Here is a 23,010-nt window from a genome sequence, read left to right as displayed (position 1 = left end):
CTGCCTTTGCTTTCCTCATGGCATTGTATCTGAGTTGCCTAAACAACTCATGTTTCCATGTACTAGCTTCCACTGCTTAGTTCAATGATTTCTATATTCCAGAGTGGTATTTCCTGTACTCTGTGCTTGGATGGTTTGGCTGTGTGCCCACCCAAATCTCATCTTAAATCATAGTAGGAGGGACCTGGTGGGAGGTAATTGAATCATTGGGGTGGTTACCTCCATGCTGTTCTCATGATAGTGAGTGAGTTCTCAGGATATCTGATGGTTTCATAAGGGGCTTTTTCCCTTTTGCTCAGCACTTCTTCCTGCCATTATGTGAAGAAGGACGTATTTTGCTTCCCTTTCCGCAATGATTTTAAGTTTCTTGAGGCTTCCCCAGCAATGCAGAACTGTGAGTCAATTAAACCTCTTTCCTTTAGAAATTACTCAGCCTTGGTCAGTTCTTTATAGTAGCATGAGAATGGACTAATACAACATCCCTCCCTGCTGGTCTGCTGGTCTAGTCCTCAATTCTGGTATCACGTCACCTGAATTCTGTTCCTGTTCTCATTTATACAGAACCACCTACTATGGGCAGGTCAGTGGCTTGTTTCTGTTTCATGGAATCTTCTAGCTATGCAGAGCTTAGGTCTCAGACTTCAGAAGTAGAGCTTGGCTTGCCTTGTGCATGGAGACTGTAGTCCATGGCCACCACTAGTTAAGAGCAGATTAACTCTGCAAGGCTGGCTCCATAGACACCTCACTTTTTCCTGAGTGGTGCTGTCCTCAGTGTCTTAACACTTAAACACACCATGATATTCTGATACACTTGATCAAAGGAAAATGTTATATACTTTATCCAAGTAAAAATCATTGTTGGGACAACGGATAGTTGAGAAATGAGTGAGATCCTCTGTATAGAATTAAAAATTATAGTAATACACTGAGAGGATGTAAAATGAGAGTTGTCCGATGAAAAAGCTATGGACATTGAATGGTGCCTAAAGATAGAAAGGACTCAGTTGAGAGCCAAGAACATTTAGCATCTTAGGTTTCCAGAAAGACTAGAAAGAGAAGCTGTGAGTGTGCAAAACCATTATGTCCCTTCTGAATAGCAAATTAGAAGATAACTCATTTTCACTAAGAAAGTATATTGTATTTCCTAAATAAAGGAGACATTCTTGGCACTTTTTTTGTAGTTTTTTTGTAGGTTTTTTTTTTTTTTTTTTTTTTTTTTGCCAAGTACAAACCAAATTAACCAGGATCTCACAGAGTGGGACTGTTGGAGGCGGCAAACCAGAGCCTGACTTTGGCTGGCAGAATGAGGCCCTGGGGCTGTGTCTGAAAGAAGAACCAACAGAAATGTGACCACATCACTAAGTAATGGACTGGTCTCGAGGCAGAGACCCTGTTAACCAACCTGGAGACGCCACTACACACACATGTGCATGAGCACCAGTGTTCATTGGATAAGCTATCTATGGAAGGTCTCTTTCACAACAGGCAGACAGCACCTTCTCTCTTTTTGAGACAAGGTCTCACACTGTCGCCCAGGCTGGAGTGTAATGGCACAATCATGGGTCACCGCAGCCTTGATCTCCTAGGCTCAAGCGATCCTCCCATGTCAGCCTCCCGAGTAGCTGGGACTATAGGCACTCACCACCACACTTGGCTATTTTTTTTCTATTTTGTAGAAATGGGGTCTTGCTGTGTTGCTAGGGCAGGAGATCCTTCTTTTGAATATGAATCAGTTCCAAAGCTCCATTTGCCACATCCTAAGGCAAAGATGGTTCTTCATTTCTTTCAGATTTGTGTTTCTGTAGGAAAAAAAATGAAACAATTAAGAACTTCCTTTGATTTTCAATGCTAGTCGGTTTGCACACAGTGCCTGACACCTCATATGTATTTGTTGTAGGCTGAATTGTGTCCCCCAAATTCATGTGTTGAGGTCCTTAACGCCCCAGTACCTCAGAATATGACTGAGTTTGGAGATAGGGTCTTTACATAAATAATTAAGTTAAAATGAGGCTAGTAGAGTGGACACTAATCCAGTATGCGTTGTTTCCTTATAATTAGAGATTAGGACAGACATACACAGAAGGAAGACCATGGGAAAACATAGAAAGAAGACTGCCATCTACAAGCCAAAGAGAGAGAGAGAGAGATCTCAGAAGAAACCAATCCTGCCAAAACCTAGATCTCAGACTTCCAGCCTCTGGAACTGTGAGAAAATAATTTTCTGTTGTTTAAGCCATCTGGTCTGTGGTATTCTGTTTGGCAGCCCTCACAAACTAATGTGGTACTCGATAAATATTTGCTGAAGTTGTTTGTTTCCTTTTTTCTTACAGACTGAATTGGAAATGGCTTTCTTTGTTGTCATGCAGGGCAGAAATCATTCTTTCCGTAGACCTTGTCAGTTGTAGCAGAGCAAAGCAGAATGTTTGTGGATTATTTTCAGCTACTCAAATTGTTCCTAGTTTCTTTTTAGTAGGATTTTGCTTGTGGAAATTTGACATTTTATTTGAGACCACATTGGTTCACTTCTGTTTTCTCCCAATTCATTTCACATTGCAACCACATCAACTGTGTTGGAGACTGTGTTATTACAATGATTTGACCTTAGATTGAGGTTTCTATTGCAAAACCAGCTGAGGAGGTCCTAAATGTGGAAAGCAGATGTTTCTCTTCTGGCATGTCTTGCAGAATTATCTGGCAAGAGAATATCTTCTGTAAAGAGAATGCTTGAGAAATGTCATGCATTTGGCAATGATTAAGAAAGAAAGGTAAACCTTCAACTCTTTGCTCTTAAAAGAATTTGGCTTGTTATTTATTGGGAAGACAACTAAGATGCAAAGAGCTTTTCTGCTCCTTTAAGAAATTTGTTTTCTTTTCTACTGTTTTGTTCTTCATAAGGCCAGAATATATTTTCTCAGGGACAGCTGATGAAAACACGATTTAGTGGCTCTTAGAGATTTAGCATACTAATGTCCAAGAAGACGTTGTTGTTTTTTAAACTATCAAAAGGCAGGTCTTCATTTGGACTGCTACAACAAAAATATCATAAACTGGGTGACTTAAACAACACTGTATTTCTGTCTCCCAGTTCTGGTGGCTGGAATTTGATATCTGGGTGCCAGCATAGTCCATTTCTTGATGAGGACTCCCTTCCTTATTTGCAGATGGCTGCCTTCTTGCCCTACCCTCAAATGGGGGAGAGAGAAATCATCTCTGTCATATCTCTGCTTATAAGGACACAAGTCCTATCACGAGGGCCTGACCCTACCTTCATGACCTAATTATCTCCCAACGCCCAACGACCCCACCTCCAAATATCATCACAACGAGGATGAGGTTTCAGCATATTAATGGCGGGGGCACCAACATTCAATCCATAACTATGCAAGTGCCAACTAGCTAGTTTCTTGTCTTTTTTCAGTGCCATATGGAGGCTCTGCTGTACATCTTCTGAGATCCCATAGTTACTATATTAAAAAGTACCATTCCGATGAGAATGTGAATAGCTTTTTTATATTACCTCTGATCTGGTGTGAAGATGCCTTCAAATAGATTTTAAGAAATTACTCATTAAAAGGATATTTTTCAAAAGGAATTGCCAGTTGATTAAATCATACTGGTATTAAATTTTACCTCATGGAAGAACAAACTTGCTTGACAAAAAAAATTTCTTAATTAAAGCCATATATTTTCATATTAGTAATGTTGCTATATAATTATATTTTTAATTTTATAATGTTTTTATAATTAAAGGACTTAGTAAAATCCATATTCCTGTATATGTTTGAATAACCAGACAGAGAAATGGAAAAGGGAAAGAAAATCCAGGGAAGGGAATATCATTTGGAAAGGAAGCCTTTGATACTCTTAAGGTTTGTCACTACAGCTTGCTGGATTTCAGGATGGGGATAGGAGATGCAGAAGATGAGAGAGGAAAAAACAGAGAAGGACTCTGGGGGAGGGAAGGTAGATTAAGAGCATTGCAGACTGGCTTTATTTAATTTGTTTGTTTGAAGTAAATGCCTTGACATTATCTGGATGACAAGACATTCTAAAACCAAATGGAGATAATTAGATTTTTTTTTTTTTCTCAATCAAGGAGGATTACCCGTGCGTCTCTATCAGGTAAACAAGAGATGGCAGTGAACAATTACAGTTGTTTACATGAGTTAGTCATTGTCTCACTGGGTCCCAGATGTACCAATGAAATGCATGGTGAATTTGTATTCTTGAGCCTGAAGAGGAGGCTTAAAAATTCTCCTCTGCACTTTCTCCAAGAGAAAAAGGCATTTACAGATGGATTTAAAAAGAAAAAAAGCTCAATTATGTTTCCTCCTAATATAAAGGCTGACAGACAAGGAAAGCAAAGCAAGCAACTGGAAGACATTTGCTGTGCTCTTGACTTTGGGAAAGACCATGGGCAAATTATATCACTTTTAGGGAATTTAATTTCCTTACCTACAGAAACAAGGCATGTGAATCAACTGATTCAGCAGGCTCTCTTCAGCAGTAAAATTTTGTACTTATCAAGGTTCTTTCCAAGGCAGTATGTTTTTTATTTTTAAAAAATAACTTATTGAAGCTCAATTCACATAACTTAAAATTAACCATTAATGTGAACAATTTAGTGGCATTTAGCACATTCAGTGTTGTGCAACCACCATCCCTATCTAGTTCCAAAAGATATCTGTCACTCCAGAGTAAAACCCCTTGTCCACTGTACTAGTCTGTTTCCACCCTGCTAATAGAGACATACCCGAGACTGGGTAATTTATAAAGAAAAAGAGGTTTAATGGACTCACAGTTCCACTTGGCTGGGGAGGTCTCACAATCATGATGGAAGACGAAAGGCATGTTTTACACGGCAGCAGAGAAGAGAGAATGAGAACCAAGTGAAAGGGGTTTCCCCTTATAAAGCCATCAGATCTCATGAGACTTATTCACTACCACGAGAACAATATGGGGGAACCACCCCCATGATTCAGTTATCTCCCATTGGGTCCCTCTCACAACATGTGGGAATTATGGGAGCTACAATTCAAGATGAGATTTGGGTGGGGACACAGCCAAACCATATCACCCACTAAGCAGTTGCTCCCCTTCCCTCCCTCTCCCCCCAGCTCCTAGCAACTGCCAATCTGCATTCTATATGGATCCATCTATTTTGGATATTTCATACAGGTAGAATTGTACAATATGTGAGCTGTTGCGTCTGGCTTCTTTCACTTAGCGTATCATTTTGAAGGTTTATCCATGTTGTAGTGTGTATCAGTCCTTTATTCATCTTTATGGAATAACATTCCATTTATGTATATACCACATTTTGTTTATTCATCTGTTGTTGGACATTGATGGACATCCATTGATGGATATTGATGACATTTTGTTTATTCATCCGTTGTTGGACATTGATGGACATCCATTGATGGATATTGATGACATTTTGTTTATTCATCCATTAATGGACACAATAACCAAAAAGACATTTCCTTTTTGTTATTGTGAGTAGTAGGGCTATAAACATGCATGTACATGCATTTGTTTGAGTACCTGTTTCAATTCTTTTGGATCTGTACCTAGAAGTGAAATTGCAGGGTTATCTGGTAACTCTAGGCTTAGGTTTTTGAGAGACCTCCAAACTGTTTTTCACAACAGCTGTACCATGTTATATTCCCAACAGCAACATATAAAGTATCTGATTTCTCGACATCCTATTACGGCCATCCTAGTAAATGTAAAGTAGCATCTCATTCTCCTTTTGACGGAGCAATATATGATCAGCTTAATTCCTCTAAAGTCAAATTTTAATAGTAAAATAAAGTTGATGAAGATGTCTGAGGCCTCCAGAATTCACTCACTCCAATCACTCTTAGTGTTGTGGGACACCAGTCTTGAGTCTTTATCAAGGTCACTAGCACCATGTTTAGAGGGAGAATTTATTTTTATCAAGGATAGGTCAGCTGTTTCAGCTGGGTAGGATTAGAAATAAAAAAGAGAGCAACCAACAAAAGGCACTAGTCATAGCACTTTAGAATACTACTCTTGCTTTCCATCAAAGTCAGTGGTTTAAGTCTTCATAAGGAAGAATACTATGTTGAGGCATCTCTCTGAAATCACAGACTTTTTTAAATCTTAAGAGCAAGAGCTCATTCTAAATTTGAAAAATAGAATTTACTTGTTTAATATATTTTTGCCTGAGTAGGCAATGTCATTTTTTTTTTTTTTTTAAAGGAAGGCCTGAAGTTACATGATTTTAGGTCATTTTGTAGGGAATTTCAGGTTGTGGCATATGTGGAGAGGTCTTAAAGGAGGAAAAATAATTGATTCAATGAAAGGACAGAGGACTAAGGCTCAAAACTAAATGTGGAGGGAAAGAAACAGAAGGCAAGAACTAAGAAGAGTATAAAAAGAACACCTTTTGATGTGGTGTGTCTGCAGTACCATATACTTTTCTCCAAGGATAAGGAAATCTGCTTAAGGACCCCTGAGTTTTAGGCCTCTGGAAAACTGTCATTAACCTCATGATACAGAAGCCTGTTCCATCATCAGTTTTCCTTGAGGAGAGCATTGTTTCAAACCCAGACAAATAGTAATCATTTTTATTCCCTTTAGCCCAGAAGGAGCTAGAAATTGCTCTAAGGAGGATATTCTGGGAGAGCTACAGCCTCCATGAATAAATTAGACTGAGAGGTGGTGATGTTTGCATGTTCATTTCCCAGATATGAGATGAATAATTTAACCTGAAAGGTGAAATGTTCAGGAAAAGCAATAATTTAACCTGAAAAGTGAAATTCTCAGGAAAAGCAGATGGTCCAGAGATGCCATACTTCTCATTCAACATTGCCTCCACTGCTTGAAATTGGTGTCTGATTTTTTCATAGAAAAAATGTTATGAATATTACTTTGGAAAATCATAGTGAAGTCATGGTCACACTTATGTGTGTGGTCCAGTTCTTTGGGATTCCCTTTTTCCCAGGTATGCAGCACTCTTACATCTCTGGGCCTCTGCTTGGAACACGTCCCATGCAGGTCCTACTTCCCCTTCCCAAACCTCAACCCCCTCTAGCCTCCAGCCCTTTTTTTTGTCTACTCAATTCTTACCCTTTAAGCCTCTGCTTAAGCACTGTCTTCTCAGGGATGCAGCCTCTCCTGAGCCCCTGGCTATAAAAGCCAGTACCCCATATAATTCTTCTTTTATAATGTGCCCAACTCCTTATTTAATGCCCATCTTCCTCACTCGGCTGCAGGTTCCATCCAGGCAGAACCTTGCCTAGTTCTATTTCCTTGACACTGCTCTCTGTCCTAGCTCATAGTGCTCTTCAGACATTACTGAAGTTGACTCTGCTCTACCAGGAATAAACATTACTTCATACTCTGATAAGGAAGAACCCTATCTCAGGCTGCCCCATTTTCTCTCTCTCTTTTTTTTTTTTGGCTGTCTCTTTCTGAATAAGCTGAGCTGCACTGCAGCAATGGCTTCTGGTTGCCTGCGAGTGTGTGTTGGTCCAGACAGCCTCCTCCCTAACTACAATCAGACGTTCTTCTCCAGGCTGTTCTGTGTTAGAAATTCTTCTAAAGAGAATTTCCTAGCTGCACAAATGATACTACATTAACAACAGAGGATTATTACTATTATTATTATTTTGAGGCGGAGTTCCACTCCTTTTGGCCCAGACTGGAGTGCAATGACGCGATCATGGCTCACTGCAACACCTGCCCCTGGGTTACAAGCAATTCTCCTGCCTCAGACTCCTGAGTAGCTGGGATTACAGGTGCGTGCCACCACACTTGGCTAATTATGTATTTTTAGTAGAGATGGGGTTTCACCATGTTGGCCAGGCTGGTCTTGAACTCCTGACCTCATGTGATCTGCCTGCCTCGGCCTCCCAAGACAACGGAGGATTATTTTTAAGTAAATAATGCCTCTTCCCACACATCTGCTCACAGTAATGGCTGCATGATGTGAATTAATGTCGTTAGAAACCCATGCTGTCCTCCAGAGTTGCAAAAGCCTGTCATGGGAAAATTCTGTAGTCATAGAAGGATGTTCCCCTCCTTTGAGAGTCTGGTTTGCTATTGTTAGAGGAGAGAAGAGGATTCAGAAGGCTGCCAAACCTGTATGTTGCTGGTTGTATCTCCTCTGGAGATTGGTGTGATACTCATGAAGGGTACCCAGCCACCTGTGCAAAGCCCAGCCCTTTAAGTCACTGGGCATCTCGTGGAATCAGGGGATGAATTACTGATCGATGACTGGGAGGAGGGTGCTTAGGCACTGCAGTTCAGTGGCTCACAAGGAGCGAACATTTCACTAATGCATATTCAGTGGGTGGTTCTGGTTTGCCTGATTTTTGCCTCTGGGCATGGCTGTTTCAGCCTGAGAGACTGTTCCAAGAATGTTTCTTTACTAGAGAGCTCATGCCGCCTGGTGGTAAATATGAGGTACAGCAGTGCAACAAACCAGTTTTACTCCAAGGAAACCCTGTAGAGATGACAGCAATGGTTGGTGATTTCTGCCTCAATTATGAAAGTGATCTGGTGGCAAGTATCTGCACACTAATCCTTAAGTTTAAATCTAGTGGCTATGAAGTGCCGCTGCCTGGCGAGCATGAATTTGCAGCTGGAAGATTTCCCTCGATCATATTCCAGTGGTTCTTAAATTTTGATGTACATAAGAATCACCAGGGAAATCTGATTGAAGTTCAGGTTTCCAGCTTCAGCTCCAGAGATTCTAGCTCAACAGGTGTTAGATGTGACCCAGGACTCTACCCATTTAAAATGAGCTTCCGATGAGGTTGGTCCATGTAGCCTATTCTTTGGGAAATCCTGGCCTAATGGCTAAAAATATGAATTGGAAACCAAGCACAAGAAGGAGCAAGCTGATACTTCTGCCAGCAGCATGACATTGGGCTGCTGCTAGCTTCAGTTACTCTTCTGTAAAAAGGCAGTAATGGCCAGGTGCTGTGCCTCACGCATGTAATCCCAGCACTTTAGGAGGCCAAAGCGGGAGGCTCATTTGAGCCCAGGAGTTCAAGACCAGCCTGGGCAACATGGCAAGATCCCATCTCTATTTTTTTTTTAAGTCAGGCCAAATTCATAGGGCTGTTGTAGGAGAAAATGAGATCCTAATATAAAGAGCTTGATTCAGGCTCTGGTCATGGCAGGCACTAGTACATCCCAGCTCTTATTATTTGTAGTATTAATCCTAATTATCTGCAAGTTACAGGGCCAGAGAAGACTAGCGGAGTTCGGGTTTTCTACACCAAACAGACACTCAGTCCTGGGCCTGGAGGTCTCTGCAGTGAGGTGCTGCCACAGACAGAGCCACCTTCACTCTTCAGGACAACCAGTGAGTGCCGACACACACTATGCACTGGAGGGCAAGCAGCTCCCAGCTTGGGAGCAACTGAGGATGGTGAATAGCCTGGGCAAGGAGTGCTCTGAGGCTAAGAACCTGAACAGCAGGGTCGGTATTTTTTTTTATATCTTTGTGCCTCTCTGACCAAATGGAAGTTGGTAGCTCTCCTATCCAATTGCATTTCTAGAGCAATCTCTGTCTCCTCATCTATAAAGTGGGCTGATAGTAATACTTCCCCAGATAGTTGTGAAGAACAGCTGAGAGATGATATGTGTAAAACCCTTACCTGATGATTGATGCTAATAGTCCTTGGAAAGTATTGTTCTCTCTCTCATTCCTTCTGGCATGAATATATCCATAGTATCCTTTTCAAAGACAGATAGATCAAGAGAAGGGAAACAGGTGGTCCAGATGTGTAGTGAGATTTTAAGGCAGTGTTTCTCAATGTTTTTAAAAAATCCATGTTTCCCTCAATAAACATAAAAGTCAGACCACCTGTTTCTATATGTATATATGTATGTGTATATATATATATAAGTTTAATACATAGTATATGCATTAAAAGTCATATCTTGTATATTAAAAGTCACACACATATATATTTGTATACGTATGGGAAATGTATCTATATGTGTGTGTGTGACTTTTAATATACAAGATATGACTTTTAAGATATGTAGGCACAGCAGCTCATGCCTATAATTCCAGCATTTTGGGAAGTCAAGAGGAGAGAATTGCTTGAGCCCAGAAGTTCAAGGCTGCAATGAGCTATGATTACACCATTGCACTCCAGCCTGGGCGATAGAGTGACACCTTATCTCTAATATACACACACACACACACACACATACATATATATATATATACACACACACAGATACATATATATACACACACACATACATATGTGTGTGTGTGTGTGTGTGTGTAATTATTTTCTTTTCACCCATCAGGTTACCAGTACTGGGGTTATGAGTGTAAAGTAATATAATCACTTTGCAAGTTGTGAGGTACTGTAGATTATCCCATTGATACACTTTAATCCATGTTATTTTTTAAAATCTCCAATGTATTCTCAAATTATTCCTCTTTACAGAACCGAAGTGCAGCTCCCCACTTTAGGTAATGTGATTCTACCCTTTGCCTGAGAAACATATCCATCCTAATTGCCATGTGCTCAGCTGGACCACTAGAGGGAGCCATCCTGTAACGGGTGAGGTCAACCTATCAAATGGTATCAGTCGGGTATTGTTTGGAGGCCAACGCAAGAAGTTACCAGTAGCCTATTTCAGATTTATTAAAAAACACATAGGTAACGAGTCAGAGCTTTGGCTAGGAATGATTTGGAAAAGAACTGAAGGCATAATTCCACAGAACATTCACAGTTGTGTGCTAGAGACAGAGAGGAGCAGGGAAGTGTTTTAGAAGCATTTGCGGTGGACAATGGAAGGCCCGGCTTCATCGTATTCCTGTTTGCTGATCCACATCTGCTGGAAGGTGGACAGAGAGGCCAGGATGGAGCCACCGATCCAGACAGAGTATTTGCGCTCCGGAGGGGCAATGATCTGTCAGTCAAGATGAAAAAGAAGGGTCATTAATGTCATCATTAGTGCAGTCGTTAGTGCCGTAGGACAGAGCCTGGGTGTTCTACCATGGCCTAGTTTCTTGTTCAGCAGGGACACAGGCTTGTGTGTTAGATGCCAATTGTGTCCTAATTGTGTCATGTTCTTGGCAGGACCGCCAGAGGGAGCCACGGATTTAGAAATTCTTCAGTAAGCACATTCGTTTTTCTCATCTGTAACTCCTCGACCACATTATTGAGCAAACTGAGAGTTGGCTCCAAATCCAGCCATGGCCCCCACTTAAGAACCCTGGCAATGCCTCTGATTTCCATGAACTCTGCCTCAGAATTCAACACGACACACTTTCTGTAGAAACAAACCCTAGCCTATTCAAAGGAGAAGTTTTAATTGTGCTAGAACTTACTATACAAACGTGTTTCCACGTGGTGAAGTGAACTACCACTTTTCACCCAGATGCTCTGTTTAACATTGGGGGACTCAGGGTCCCCTGCTGGGGACATTCCCTTGCAATAGGTGCCTCTTAAGCTGCACTGGTTGGCCTTTCCCAGTGCACAGGCCTAACCTGCAAGGCATGCTCATGTTTATCAAATAAATGAATGGTTTAGGCACAGAGAACAGTGAAAACTGTGGCTAACCAGTTTAATCTTTATCTTCTGAGCTCTGCTTGAGCATTTACTTCTTAATACAAAGTACTGATATTTACTGAACATGTAATTATATGCCAGACACTATGCTAAGCATTTTACATGTATTATCTCATTTGATTCTCATAAACATCTTGAAGAATAAGTCTTAAATTACTCCCATATTACATATGAGGAAACAGAGGCTGAGACAGTTTAAGTAACTGGCCCAGGTAACACCGGCTATATCAGTGTCAGATCTAATATTCAAACCTGGGTTCTCCCAGGTGGTTTTTTGTTTCGGTTTGGTTTTAAAGATGATAACCTTTTTATTTTGGAACAATTTTAGGTTTTCAGAAAAGTTGTAAAGAATTTAATATAGTTTGGAGGTCTCCTCCAAATCTCATGTTGAGATGTAATCCCCAGCATTGGAGGTGGGGCCTGGTAGGAGGTGTTCTGATCATGGGTGTGGATCTCTCATGAATGGCTTAGGCCATCTCCTTGGTGATAAGTGAGCTCTTCTTCCGAGTTCACATGAGATCTGGTTATTTCAAAGTGTGTGGCACCCTCCCCCCATCCGTACCCTCTCTGTTGCCCCTGCTTTTGCCATGTGAGGTGTCTGCCCCTGCTTTGCCTTCCACCATGATTCGAAGCTTTCTGAGACTGAGGCCTCCCCAGAAGCTAATGCTAGAGCCATGCTTCCTGTACAGCCTGCTGAACTGTGAGCCAGTTAAACCTCTTTTCTTTACAAATTACCCAGGTCTTAGGTATTTCTTTATAGCAATGCAAGAGCAGCCTATGACAAATTCTATGGGAGTTCCCCTAGGTCTCTCATCCAGTTTCATTTTCGCCAAATGTTATCATCTTATTGTCCCAGGTTTTTCTTGGTTCTCTATACTATCTCACTACATCGGGGCCCAGAGTTTCACATTCATTTCCATTCAAGAAACCAAGTTTGGAGAACTAGGAACTGACCAACTCTAGCAATAGCCTCTTTCTGTTATCGACCCTCACGAGATTAACTCAGTAGTGAGCCCAGCTGCTGGCTTCATTCATCTCCCTCTGGTGTGGAAGTAAGGGGGATGGATAAGAGCTGATCAGAACAGCATCCAAGAAACACAAACCCTGTTGGAAAACAGTCTCTCTTCTCTCATGCTGAAGTCTTTTAGGGCAGGACTAGCCAGAGCCCATCATGGAGAGAGAAAGTGTGCATGTTTCAGTCTAGCATGCTCTCAAGTGTTAGCTGCACACTCCTTCTAAAAAACAGAAGGGAGTACAAAGAGGAGAGAATTTGTTTAAATACCCACGTGTGTGAACTGCACTAGAATTGCCCCTCTTCTTCCTGTGACATGGGTCAGAGGGTCCCAAGTGTGGCCTTCTGACTTCAGAGAGTGATAATAGCCTTTGAGAAGTGACCAGGCACAGGTTAAGTTTGCCTCCAAAGAATTTTCTCCATTTAATCCCTGAGTTCCCTTCACTAGGGCTTAACATTCACACCACATACAGGGGTCCTGGGTGGCTCAGGGACTGAGCTTGGTCATCCTGGAGTCATTCTGGGCTTTTGAGCACCTGTACCAAAAGATGTGCTAGACAGAGGAATGAAGATAAAATTTGAATTCCTGGCCACAGGATTGAGGTTAGTAGTGAAAGAAGAGTATAAGCTCCTCCTAAATCTACAGTGTTTGAAGTTCTTCAGAAATAAGTCTAGGTCATCTGTATTTTTAAAAAATGTGTTACATGCACGATGCACTATTTTTTGTGTCAAGAAAAATAACAAAATGTGTATTTTAAAGAGACATAAGCATGTGGGGAGCTCTGTTGACCTTGACTGCAGCTACTGAAAGTAGCTGATAGACAAGGATAAATATAGATCAAATTTTGTATAAAGTCACTCAATTTTTCTTATGAACTGGATTGAGTTACATCCTGTAAGATATGAGATTTGTGTCCACTACCTACCCCTAAAACCCACAGTTGCATGTCACCAAAATACAGTCTCTGAAGAGTTCTTATCTGTGGTTATAGGGCTGACACTGCTGGCAGCATTGCCACCGGGTCTGTCACTGAACAGTACCTTGATCTTCATGGTGCTGGGCGCTAGGGCCGTGATCTCCTTCTGCATTCGGTCGGCAATGCCAGGGTACATAGTGGTGCCCCCTGATAGGACATTGTTAGCATAGAGATCCTTCCTGATGTCAATATCACACTTCATGATGCTGTTGTAGGTGGTTTCGTGGATGCCTGCAGACTCCATCCCTGGAAAAGAGACACAGGCCATGGTCCTTAAGTGGAGAGTAAAACCCAGGCTAGACACGGAAGACCAAACTTGAACATCTGGATGATCTTGCAGTAGACTGAGGGTGGGAAGACATAATAATCTCGGAACCACCTGTCTGAGAGACCAAAGGGCCTTGTTATGCTCTATGTCTTTCTGCCTCCCTTCTAATGAGGAAGGCCTGCTGCAGCATCCTGAGGTGCAGGCTACAACAGGTATCACTGATTTTTTAATAGACTCACTACCCACTCCGTGTGGTTTAAATAAGGGGTGAAGCCTTCCGATTCCCTGCAAAGCTTCCACGCTGAGCCAATGTTGCAGCAACTCTTCAGAACTCTCCCAGGTCTCCATTTAACAGCTACATTGCATCTGCCCCAGCCCCCAAAGCTAATGGGGCTGGATTATCAGGGAAATTTTTTATCCTATTTAGACAAAGGCTCCTTTTTCCAATCTTGCTAACATTTTTTTTGGGTGGGGGTGGGGGTCTGGACTTTTGTTAATTTCTGATGCAGGTGTTTTCAAAAAACCTGTAGGTGCCCTTTCATCTTCTGCAGTGCTGTGATGTAATGATAACGTTAACAATACCGCTACCTGATTATTAATTACTAGTGATATCTGATAATTATTGAATGCTTGCTTTTGCCAGGCAGTGGGCTAAGTGCTCTTTATCTATCTCCTGTAATTCTCACAGCCATCCTAGGACGTAAGTAATATTACAGTCTCCACTTTATACATGAGGAGACAAGTTGGGAAGGTTAAGTGACTTTCCCAAGATCAAGAGAACTAAGACTGAAACCCAGGCTCACCGGTCTCAGAGCCTGCCTCTGTAAACAACTATGCAAACCTGTCTCTCCAAGACGATGTGAATGTAGGAACAGACTCACTTGGAGTGCTCTTCTATTTTTCTCTCCCCCAGCATTCCCAGATTCTCAGCATTCAGCACACCCTTGCTACCCTTTCCACTGTCTCCAAAGCACAGGCATTATTTAATTCTTTCATCATACACCATGAATGCTTTGGGCTTAACTGCAACATAGATAGTGTTTTCTTAGGAAGAAAACCTCTTTCCTGGCCTCATGATGTCTTCTCACCTTGAAAATGTGGCACTTTCCCTTTTTCTGGTTTAGAAATGCTTTCGGTCTTGGGGCAACCGTCACTTGTCTCCATGTTCTGGAGGCTGGCTTGATACGGAAGAAGACAATGACTCCCCTTCCCGGGAAAAGGGCGTTTGTTGCCTACCGATGAAGGATGGCTGGAACAGGGTCTCTGGGCAGCGGAAGCGCTCATTTCCGATGGTGATCACTTGCCCATCAGGCAACTCGTAACTCTTCTCAAGGGAGGAGGAGGATGCGGCAGTGGCCATCTCATTTTCAAAGTCCAGAGCTACATAACACAGTTTCTCCTTGATGTCCCGGACAATCTCACGCTCAGCTGCCAACCAGATACAAACATTGTGGCAAACATTAGGGTCTGCACAGGTGGTAAAGATTCACCTGCCCTACTTCAGTCTCTCCCTCAAGACATGTGCCATCAAAAAATGTGTCAGTTCAATATTCTGCAATCCAAAATCCACAATGATAATGATGTAGTAGGGCCACCAGGGAACCACCTCTGTTTCTAGCACAGTGTCTCATGCATAGTAGGCCCTCAGTATGCATTGTCTGGGAAATGCATAACAAGAATAAAATGAGCTAGCTAGAGAAAGGCACACAGTAGGGGATCCTTTTGTTCCTAACATTTTTTGGGGTGGGTGGGCAGGATAACTACTCTGTGTTAAAATTATAACAAAGTTTGTTATATTGTATTTTCAGTTAACCAGGATATCTTATGCTGAATCAGCTCCTCAGGGGCCTCACAATTTTCAAAAAGTCGGAGATCCTGTTGCCTGGGCCAGTAGATAGCAGCTCAAACCTTTGGCACATTTCTCACCCTCCAGGAAAGAGATGGTGCTGTCTCAGGACCAGGCCTAGTCCAGAAGGTTTCAGCAGTGCATACTGAACGAGATATGGAAGAAGTGGGCAGGCAGAGACCTTTCAGACTTCTGCTCTCTGAAGTTCTAGGCGACTAATTATATCTGAGTCTCTAGGAGCCTTTTAGAGGCATCTTGGGATTCTTTGTAGGGAGCAGTGGAGGAATGCAATTATTCAACTTCATATTGCAAGTGGAGACTTTAACATTGGCAGGGTTCAAGTTTCAAGGCTCAAATTTGGAGTATAAAATAAGCCTCAGGCATGTTCAGAAACCTAAACTTTTGGACAATACCAAATTGCTAAGGGGAGGGCAGGTAGCTGGAGCCACCAGCACTGAGGACATACCATGTTTCTGGCAATGCTGACACTTTCCTCTTGTGAGGGAGGACTGGGTGCACCGGCTTAGAATCTGAATACACATATGTCACTGTGTTAGCTATTAATATGTATCACTGTTAATAACTAACAATTATTGAATGCTTACTATATGTCGAGTATTCCACATATATTCTTCCATTTAATACTCATAACAATCATGTGATATAGGATCTATTATTATCCCCATTTTACAAATAAAGAGACTATGGTTGGTTAACTTGTCCAAGCTCACAGAGCTACTGAGTAGCAGAGTTGGGACTCGAGTCCTATCACAATGTCTCCTGCCAATCACCACACCATGCCATCTTCAGTCTCTGCACAATCTTCTTCTATTTGCTAATGGAGGGGATTAAAAAAAGATCAATTACACAACACTGACTAATGCATAACACTGGGTGTCTATAACTGTTCTCCTCAAGGAAATAGTGTAATCATTTTGCAACTTCACATAACAAAGAAAGATGTGCTTTGCTCTGTGCTTTAGAGCCAGGCCTTGCCATTTGCAAATCTTTATCCCATTATCTCCTTGGATAGTGAGGATGGTCCTGGAAGTTACTGAGCAACACACTGCTCTCCTCTCCCCCTTATCTCATCTCCCACAGGCCTCACCAGTAGTAACGAAGGAATAGCCACGCTCAGTCAGGATCTTCATGAGGTAGTCAGTGAGATCTCGGCCAGCTAGATCCAGACGCATGATGGCATGGGGCAAGGCATAGCCCTCATAGATGGGGACATTGTGGGTGACACCATCTCCAGAGTCCAGCACGATGCCTGGGAGACAATTGGGCATGATAAGTCACCATGGCAGCTGGCATGTGGTTACTTGCTGGCCAAGTAGAGGGAAGCCTTGGGGGAGAGGGAATTTCCGAGCTTCTTATTTCAAAAGAGAAAACAGGTCATGTGATAGGAGAGGTGAGGTGGGACAGGGCTCGGGGAAGATGGAAAAAAGGAAAGAACAGGAAGAGGAAAACAGTAGAAAAAAGTTCTGCTAGAAATATGAGGTCAAGGGCTTATTTTGAACACGAGAGGAAGATCTCTTAGGGCTGGGTTCGGCCGTGTCCATTCTAACTCAACCCCAGTCCGTCACCCCCACGTGTTAATGACCATTCAATCCCATCTCTGGCAGTGCGCTCTGACCAGCTTCCTGTGCTTCCCAGCCACCTACCAGTTGTGCGTCCAGAGGCGTAGAGGGACAGCACCGCCTGGATAGCCACATACATGGCTGGGACATTGAAAGTCTCAAACATAATCTGCAAAGCAATCCAAAGAGCTGAGTTAGTGAAGATGCCCATCTGACAAAGAATGGTCAGGAGAGCACACCTGGTTGATGGTTGCAGAGGGGCCTGACCTGTTCTGGGCAGAGAAGGCCAAAGTAAGGAGGTTCAGAACAGCCCTGGTCATGTAAAGAAGAGAAATGAAGGTGTGAATGGGGAGCCATCACATCAGTGGCCTGACAGGGTGGGGAGGGGAAGAAGGAGTGTGCACACAAGGTTTGGCCAGGGGAAAGGAAAATCTAACTTCTGGCTCTGGTCCTGGCTTTGACTAATAGTCACCAAACTAATAGTTGATTAATAGTGGCTTCATTCCAGGTCTCTTAACTATAAACAGCGGAGGAATTTGGACTAAATGAGATCTCCCGTTTTTCCAGTGCAGACATCCCAGGGCTTGTTAACTGTCAAAGCCAGAAGAAAAGGAGAAGACAACATCCAGGTTTTGATTTCTCTGGTAGAAAGAAAGAGAACTTTTAAATCTGAAGCTCAGGCTGGCTAGGATTAGCCCCATTTCTGTGATTTGCCTGAGGTTCTATTTAATCTATTCCACTTTTTTATGTAGTTGCTAGGTCAATGCTAACCCTAGAATCTGAGGCCATTCTGGCTGCAGTGGGAGAGACCCTGATTTCTGGAAGACAGGACCTGCCCACTGGTAATAGAGGACCATGTAGAATGTCAGTGCCCCAGTTGGTGCAGTCCAGGGACAAGATTAGAACCGAGCCCCTCCAGGTCACTTGTGAGAAGTTTGTGCATCAGGAGATGTCCATGGGTCTTCATTTCTCCATCTGTAAGACCCTTCCTACTCTACTAACCAGAATGTCTGACATCATTTGCTAGCGAGCCATAATTTCCAACCATTTTTTTTTTTTTTTTTGCCTCCACACCACTGATAGGAACAATAACTCATCAGAAGCAACATCTCTTGCGACATGCAGTGATTCCCAGGCCCACAGATGTTCCCCTGTAGAGAACAAGTGCTAGTGGGTTGGTGCAAGCACCAGGAGCTCTTCTGAGGAAAAGGCCTTGCAGTTATTTACATTTATGATTCTTCAATGCTGGAAGATCATGGATCAATCCCAGGCTCTGCCAGTTCTAGCTATGTGACTCTGGGAGAATCACTTAATGTATCTGAGCCTCAATTTCTTCATTTATGTAATCAATGTAATCATAGTTCCTGCTTCACATTTCTAGAACTTAAAGAGACAATGAATGTAAAATGCTGAGCCTAGTACTTGACCATAGCAAGAATAGAATTGACATTAGATGTTATTATTTAATAGCTCATCCAAACTAGAAAACTCCTGTGTCTGGTGGACTGGATGGGATTCTTTTGTGAGGTCTTTAGCTTCAAACAAGTAATAATAATGACAATAGTAACTATTATTTGTTGGATGTTTATTAGGAACCATGATACACATCTGTTATTTCACCTCATTAATGTTCACATCAATCCTTTGAAAAATGACTATTAATATTACTCCCAACTTATAGACAAGGAAACTGAGGCTCTGAGAAATTAACAGGGTTCTTTAAGGTCACATAACTGATAAGTGGCAGATCCAATTTTCAAACCTAGATATGCCTGACTCTAGAACCCAAATTCCTATTTTATGTGATGCTGCATTATGAAGTGACTTCTCCTTAGACATTTTAACTTAAACGTGGCCCCTTCTCGATGAAATCTTTTAAATTTCCTATTGCTTTTGGAGGCAAAGGACTGGTCCCTGCAGGAAGGATGCAAGTACTTTCAAGCTGTTCCTGTCCTTTGGGATCCCTGAGTTCATTGAAGGTTGTCAGTGTGTTGGTGAACTCCCAGCTGTGGTCTTCTCTCTGCTGTCCTGCATAGCCTCCTTCTAACAGAACTTTCCCCAGACCCCAAAGTGTTGTGTGCTGGGGTAGCATACTTACCTGAGTCATTTTCTCCCGGTTGGCCTTGGGGTTCAGGGGTGCCTCCGTGAGCAGGGTGGGATGCTCTTCAGGGGCAACACGAAGCTCATTGTAGAAAGAGTGGTGCCAGATCTAGTGAGTTGGGGGACAGAGGAGAAACACAATGATGTGCTGTCATGAGGCCCTGCATTTCCCAAAAAGGGACCAGAAGCTACTTGAAACCAAGACCAAAGGAAATGCTACAAGTACTCATCATGTGTCCATGGTTTTATAGATGCAGAGACTGAAGCTCAAAGTGTGTGAGTACCCTCCCAAAGGATTCACATCTACTAAGTGACTGAGCAGAATCCCTAATCCAGATCTGTGAGGCAGGATGGTATAGTGGTTAAGGGCACAACCCTTGATCAAACCTTGGGTTCAAAGCCCAGCTCAGACACTTCTTAGTTGTGTGAGCTTAGGCAAGTTTTTAACCCTTCTCAGCTTCAGTCTCATGATTAGTAATAGGGAGATGAAAATAATTAGTGTGTACCTCATTAGGTCTTTGTGCAAATAAATAAGGTAACCCTCGAGTTATTGTTCAGCCCAGTGTCTGGTCCAGAATCAATGTTATTATTATTCAACTCTATTTTCTTTGTTCTCTCTTCCCATTTTAATGTTCGTGGGAAAATGATTTAATTTTGTAAATAAAAAGACAAATGAATGTATATATGAATAAGTGATGCTTACTTGAAAACCTAATTGACACTTTTAATGCTTCTAGAGAAGTTGCCCTTTGCAGTGTACGTGAAGAAGAGAACAGGGCTCCCTGACTCTTGCCTCCATCATCCTCTTTGCTCTCGAGGGATGAGAAAAGCTTCCTCTATCAGCACACTCTGGATCTTCCACTCACAGTCAGACATTTGGCCTTCAGGTGTTTCCAAAAGGCCCACACCTGTGTATAGTGTGTCTATGTGAAGGTACTTTGGACATAACTACATTTGCTTTATGGTTGAGCACTTTCTTTAATTCCTAGATGCCGAAAAGAACAAACCATTGCAAAAATGACTAAATTAATTAATCTTTAAAAGCATGAAAATTCTCCACTAGAGCCAGGAATATGAGATTCACCCAAAATCAAAACAGAGCAAAACAAGAACTGCTGGTGAAAGCTTATAAATTAGCAAAAGCAAGATTAGCTTTAAAGACTATGTTATTCCACTTTCTTTTGTTTTGGATTTGTGGTTTATAGAAGGGAAATGAAACTTCACAAAGTTTTGTTTCTTTAGTGGAGTGAAAGCAGCAGACTGCTCAAAAAATCCTGCCAGTCACAGCAAGCAACCCTTCTCCTTCTCTCTCTCTTTCTCTTCACCCCCACCAGAAGATACTTTGAATTTAAATTTTAGAAATAAGGAAAGTTTTTTGTTCCAATAGTCTCTCTCTAGGAGGATACATTCTAAGATGTTGTCAGCTCCATGGAGAAATTCTAAAAGAATATTTTCCTATTGATATTGGTATCTTTTTCTCTGTGCACATTGCAATCTTACCAAATCTAGAATCCTCAATTAAGCAAACCTACTGATATGAAATTTTTGTAGAAAGATAGAGCTTGGAGCATTACTGCTGATAAATTCTATGTGTTTTTCTTTTAAGTGATAAATTGTGTGTGTGTGTAGTAGTAAATTCTATGTGTATGTGTAGTAGGTAAATTCTATGTATTTTTCTTTTAAGTGATAAATTGTGTGTGTGTGTTGTAGTAGCAGTAGTAGTAGTGAGCTGATAGATAAATAAAAGACCAGATGTTGTGATTCTGATATATCTTGCTGTATTTAAATTTTTTTTATGTCACTTTCTCATTATTTCTTCTATTTTTTTTCTGATCACTGGTGTCTGTAATGTTTAATGACCAAACATCAAAATCTTAGAATTTAGCTTTTCTTCTCCTTAGCTCTTTTATAAGTGTCTGGGAGATAAGGCCTCATGTAATGCAACACAGATAAGTAATTTTTAAAATATTTATCGTATAGCTTTTTTCAGTGGCTATTGTGCTTCAGTGTGTGGAGAGGCATTCAGAAATGTACCAAATCTGCAATGTTACAGTCCTGTTTACTATAGTGAAAATAAAAACATTTTTAATTTAGATGTTTAGAGTGAGTTAATGAAAACCTTTCAAGAATGGGTTGTTTAAGGCTACTCCCAGCATTTCAAGCCCCTTTAGCTGTACTGCACTGAGAGGGATAACCATGTAGCCCCTGATGAGAATGAAAGGAGGGTTATTCTCTGAGCTGCTGCTAATGCACTGCTTGTCCTAGGAGGGCAACCAAGTTGACATGAGCAACAGATGATTAATTCCCTGCAGTGGCAAAGGGCTACTCTTCTCATCTACAGAACTATCATCCTCTAATTAGTTAATAAACCCTAATAGGCAAGGACATTTTTTTCCTTTTCTTTAGAGACAGAGTCTTGCTCTGTTGCTCAGGCTGCAGTGCAATGGTATGATCGGCTCACTGCAGCTTTGAACTCCTGTGCTCGAATGATCCTACCACCTCAGCCTCCCGAGTAGCTGGGACTACAGTTGCATGCCACCATACACTGTTAATTAAACTTTTTTTTTTTTTTTTTTTTTTTTTAAGTAGAGACAGGGTTTTGCTATGTTGCCCAGGCTGGTCTCAAACTCCTGGCCTCAAGTGATCCAAAGTGTTGAGATTACAGGTGTGAGTCACTGTGCCCTGCAGGATTTTTTTCTTCTTTTTTTTGAGATAGGATCTCACTCTGTCACCTAGGCTAGAGTAGGATCTTGGCCCACTGCAGCCTCCATATCCCAGGCTCAAGTGATCCTCCCACCTCAATCTCTCAAGTAGCTGGGACTGAGGTGTGTGCCACCATACCTGGCTAATTTCATTTATTTTTTGTAGAGACAGGATCTCACTATGTTACCCAGCCTGGTCTCAAACTCCTGGGCCAAGCAATCCTCCCACCTTGGCCTCCCAAAGTGTTGGGATTACACGTGTGAGCAACCTTGCCTGGCAAGGGAATTTTTTTTAAAGAAACACTTCAGGATTTTTTTTTCAATGGGTAATAACCCAGAATGAACATTAACAAGTAAAAGTACAGTTGAGCAATGTGAGCCAGTTATTTCCCCAGCAGTAGTGTGGTGTTATGTATCAGGGAACACAGGGATTATGCATCCCGAGGGCCCAAGCTGCAGAAAACCTCCCATACCTTTTCCATGTCGTCCCAGTTGGTGATGATGCCGTGTTCTATCGGGTACTTCAGGGTCAGGATTCCTCTTTTGCTCTGTGCTTCGTCACCCACATAGCTGTCTTTTTGTCCCATTCCCACCATCACCCCCTAAAATGGTTCAACACATTATGAGTCAGCATCTCCCAAAACTTGTGAATCAATTACAGCAAGCCACAAAAGGTTAAATCATTGAGATGGAAAGTTCCTCTTCCAATTATCAGCAACAATAAACATATTGAGTCTCATTGCCACTATGCTCTTAAGCAACATTCTGTAGTTGATTGGAAAAAGACCTGAATTGCCTCCAAATAACAGGAGATGTTGGGGGAAAGTCAACTTTACTTTGTATTTTTATCTCCTATGTTCCTTGATGAGCTTTTTTAGGACAGAGATCATGTCTGTCTTGTCCATCACTATAGCAAATTGCATGGCACATATGTGGCACTCAATAA

At 41.9% G+C, this 23,010-nt stretch overlaps 2 protein-coding genes across 8 annotated transcripts in view; one reads left to right on the top strand and one right to left on the bottom strand.

Annotated features, from left to right (window-relative positions):
- FAS (Fas cell surface death receptor) overlaps positions 1–23,010 on the top strand; it is a 136,384-nt gene that overhangs the window by 45,699 nt on the left and 67,675 nt on the right. Inside the window, exon 11 of the mRNA XM_055274277.2 lies at positions 2,059–2,205. Within this exon, the coding sequence (XP_055130252.1) occupies positions 2,059–2,205 (147 nt within the window). The remainder of the gene's footprint in view (positions 1–2,058; positions 2,206–23,010) is intronic.
- The window catches only part of ACTA2 (actin alpha 2, smooth muscle), a 276,535-nt gene continuing 264,149 nt past the window's right edge, over positions 10,625–23,010 (bottom strand). For 5 of the 7 annotated variants that reach the window (XM_055274285.2, XM_063637127.1, XM_055274283.2 and 2 more), the window contains 7 exons: positions 22,538–22,666; positions 19,361–19,471; positions 17,347–17,431; positions 16,791–16,952; positions 15,073–15,264; positions 13,633–13,814; positions 10,625–10,917 (listed from right to left, as the gene is read on the bottom strand). In XM_055274285.2, coding sequence (XP_055130260.1) covers positions 10,774–10,917; positions 13,633–13,814; positions 15,073–15,264; positions 16,791–16,952; positions 17,347–17,431; positions 19,361–19,471; positions 22,538–22,666 — 1,005 coding nt within the window. In that variant the 3' untranslated portion in view covers positions 10,625–10,773. The remainder of the gene's footprint in view (positions 10,918–13,632; positions 13,815–15,072; positions 15,265–16,790; positions 16,953–17,346; positions 17,432–19,360; positions 19,472–22,537; positions 22,667–23,010) is intronic. The other 2 variants (XM_055274289.2, XM_055274290.2) reach the window with 2 other exon arrangements.

The sequence above is a fragment of the Symphalangus syndactylus genome, chromosome 4, assembly GCF_028878055.3.
Source record: "Symphalangus syndactylus isolate Jambi chromosome 4, NHGRI_mSymSyn1-v2.1_pri, whole genome shotgun sequence".
Classification (NCBI taxonomy): domain Eukaryota; kingdom Metazoa; phylum Chordata; class Mammalia; order Primates; family Hylobatidae; genus Symphalangus; species Symphalangus syndactylus.
The sequence above is the reverse complement of the archived record's forward strand: the minus strand, read 5'-3'. Positions and strand labels throughout refer to the sequence as shown.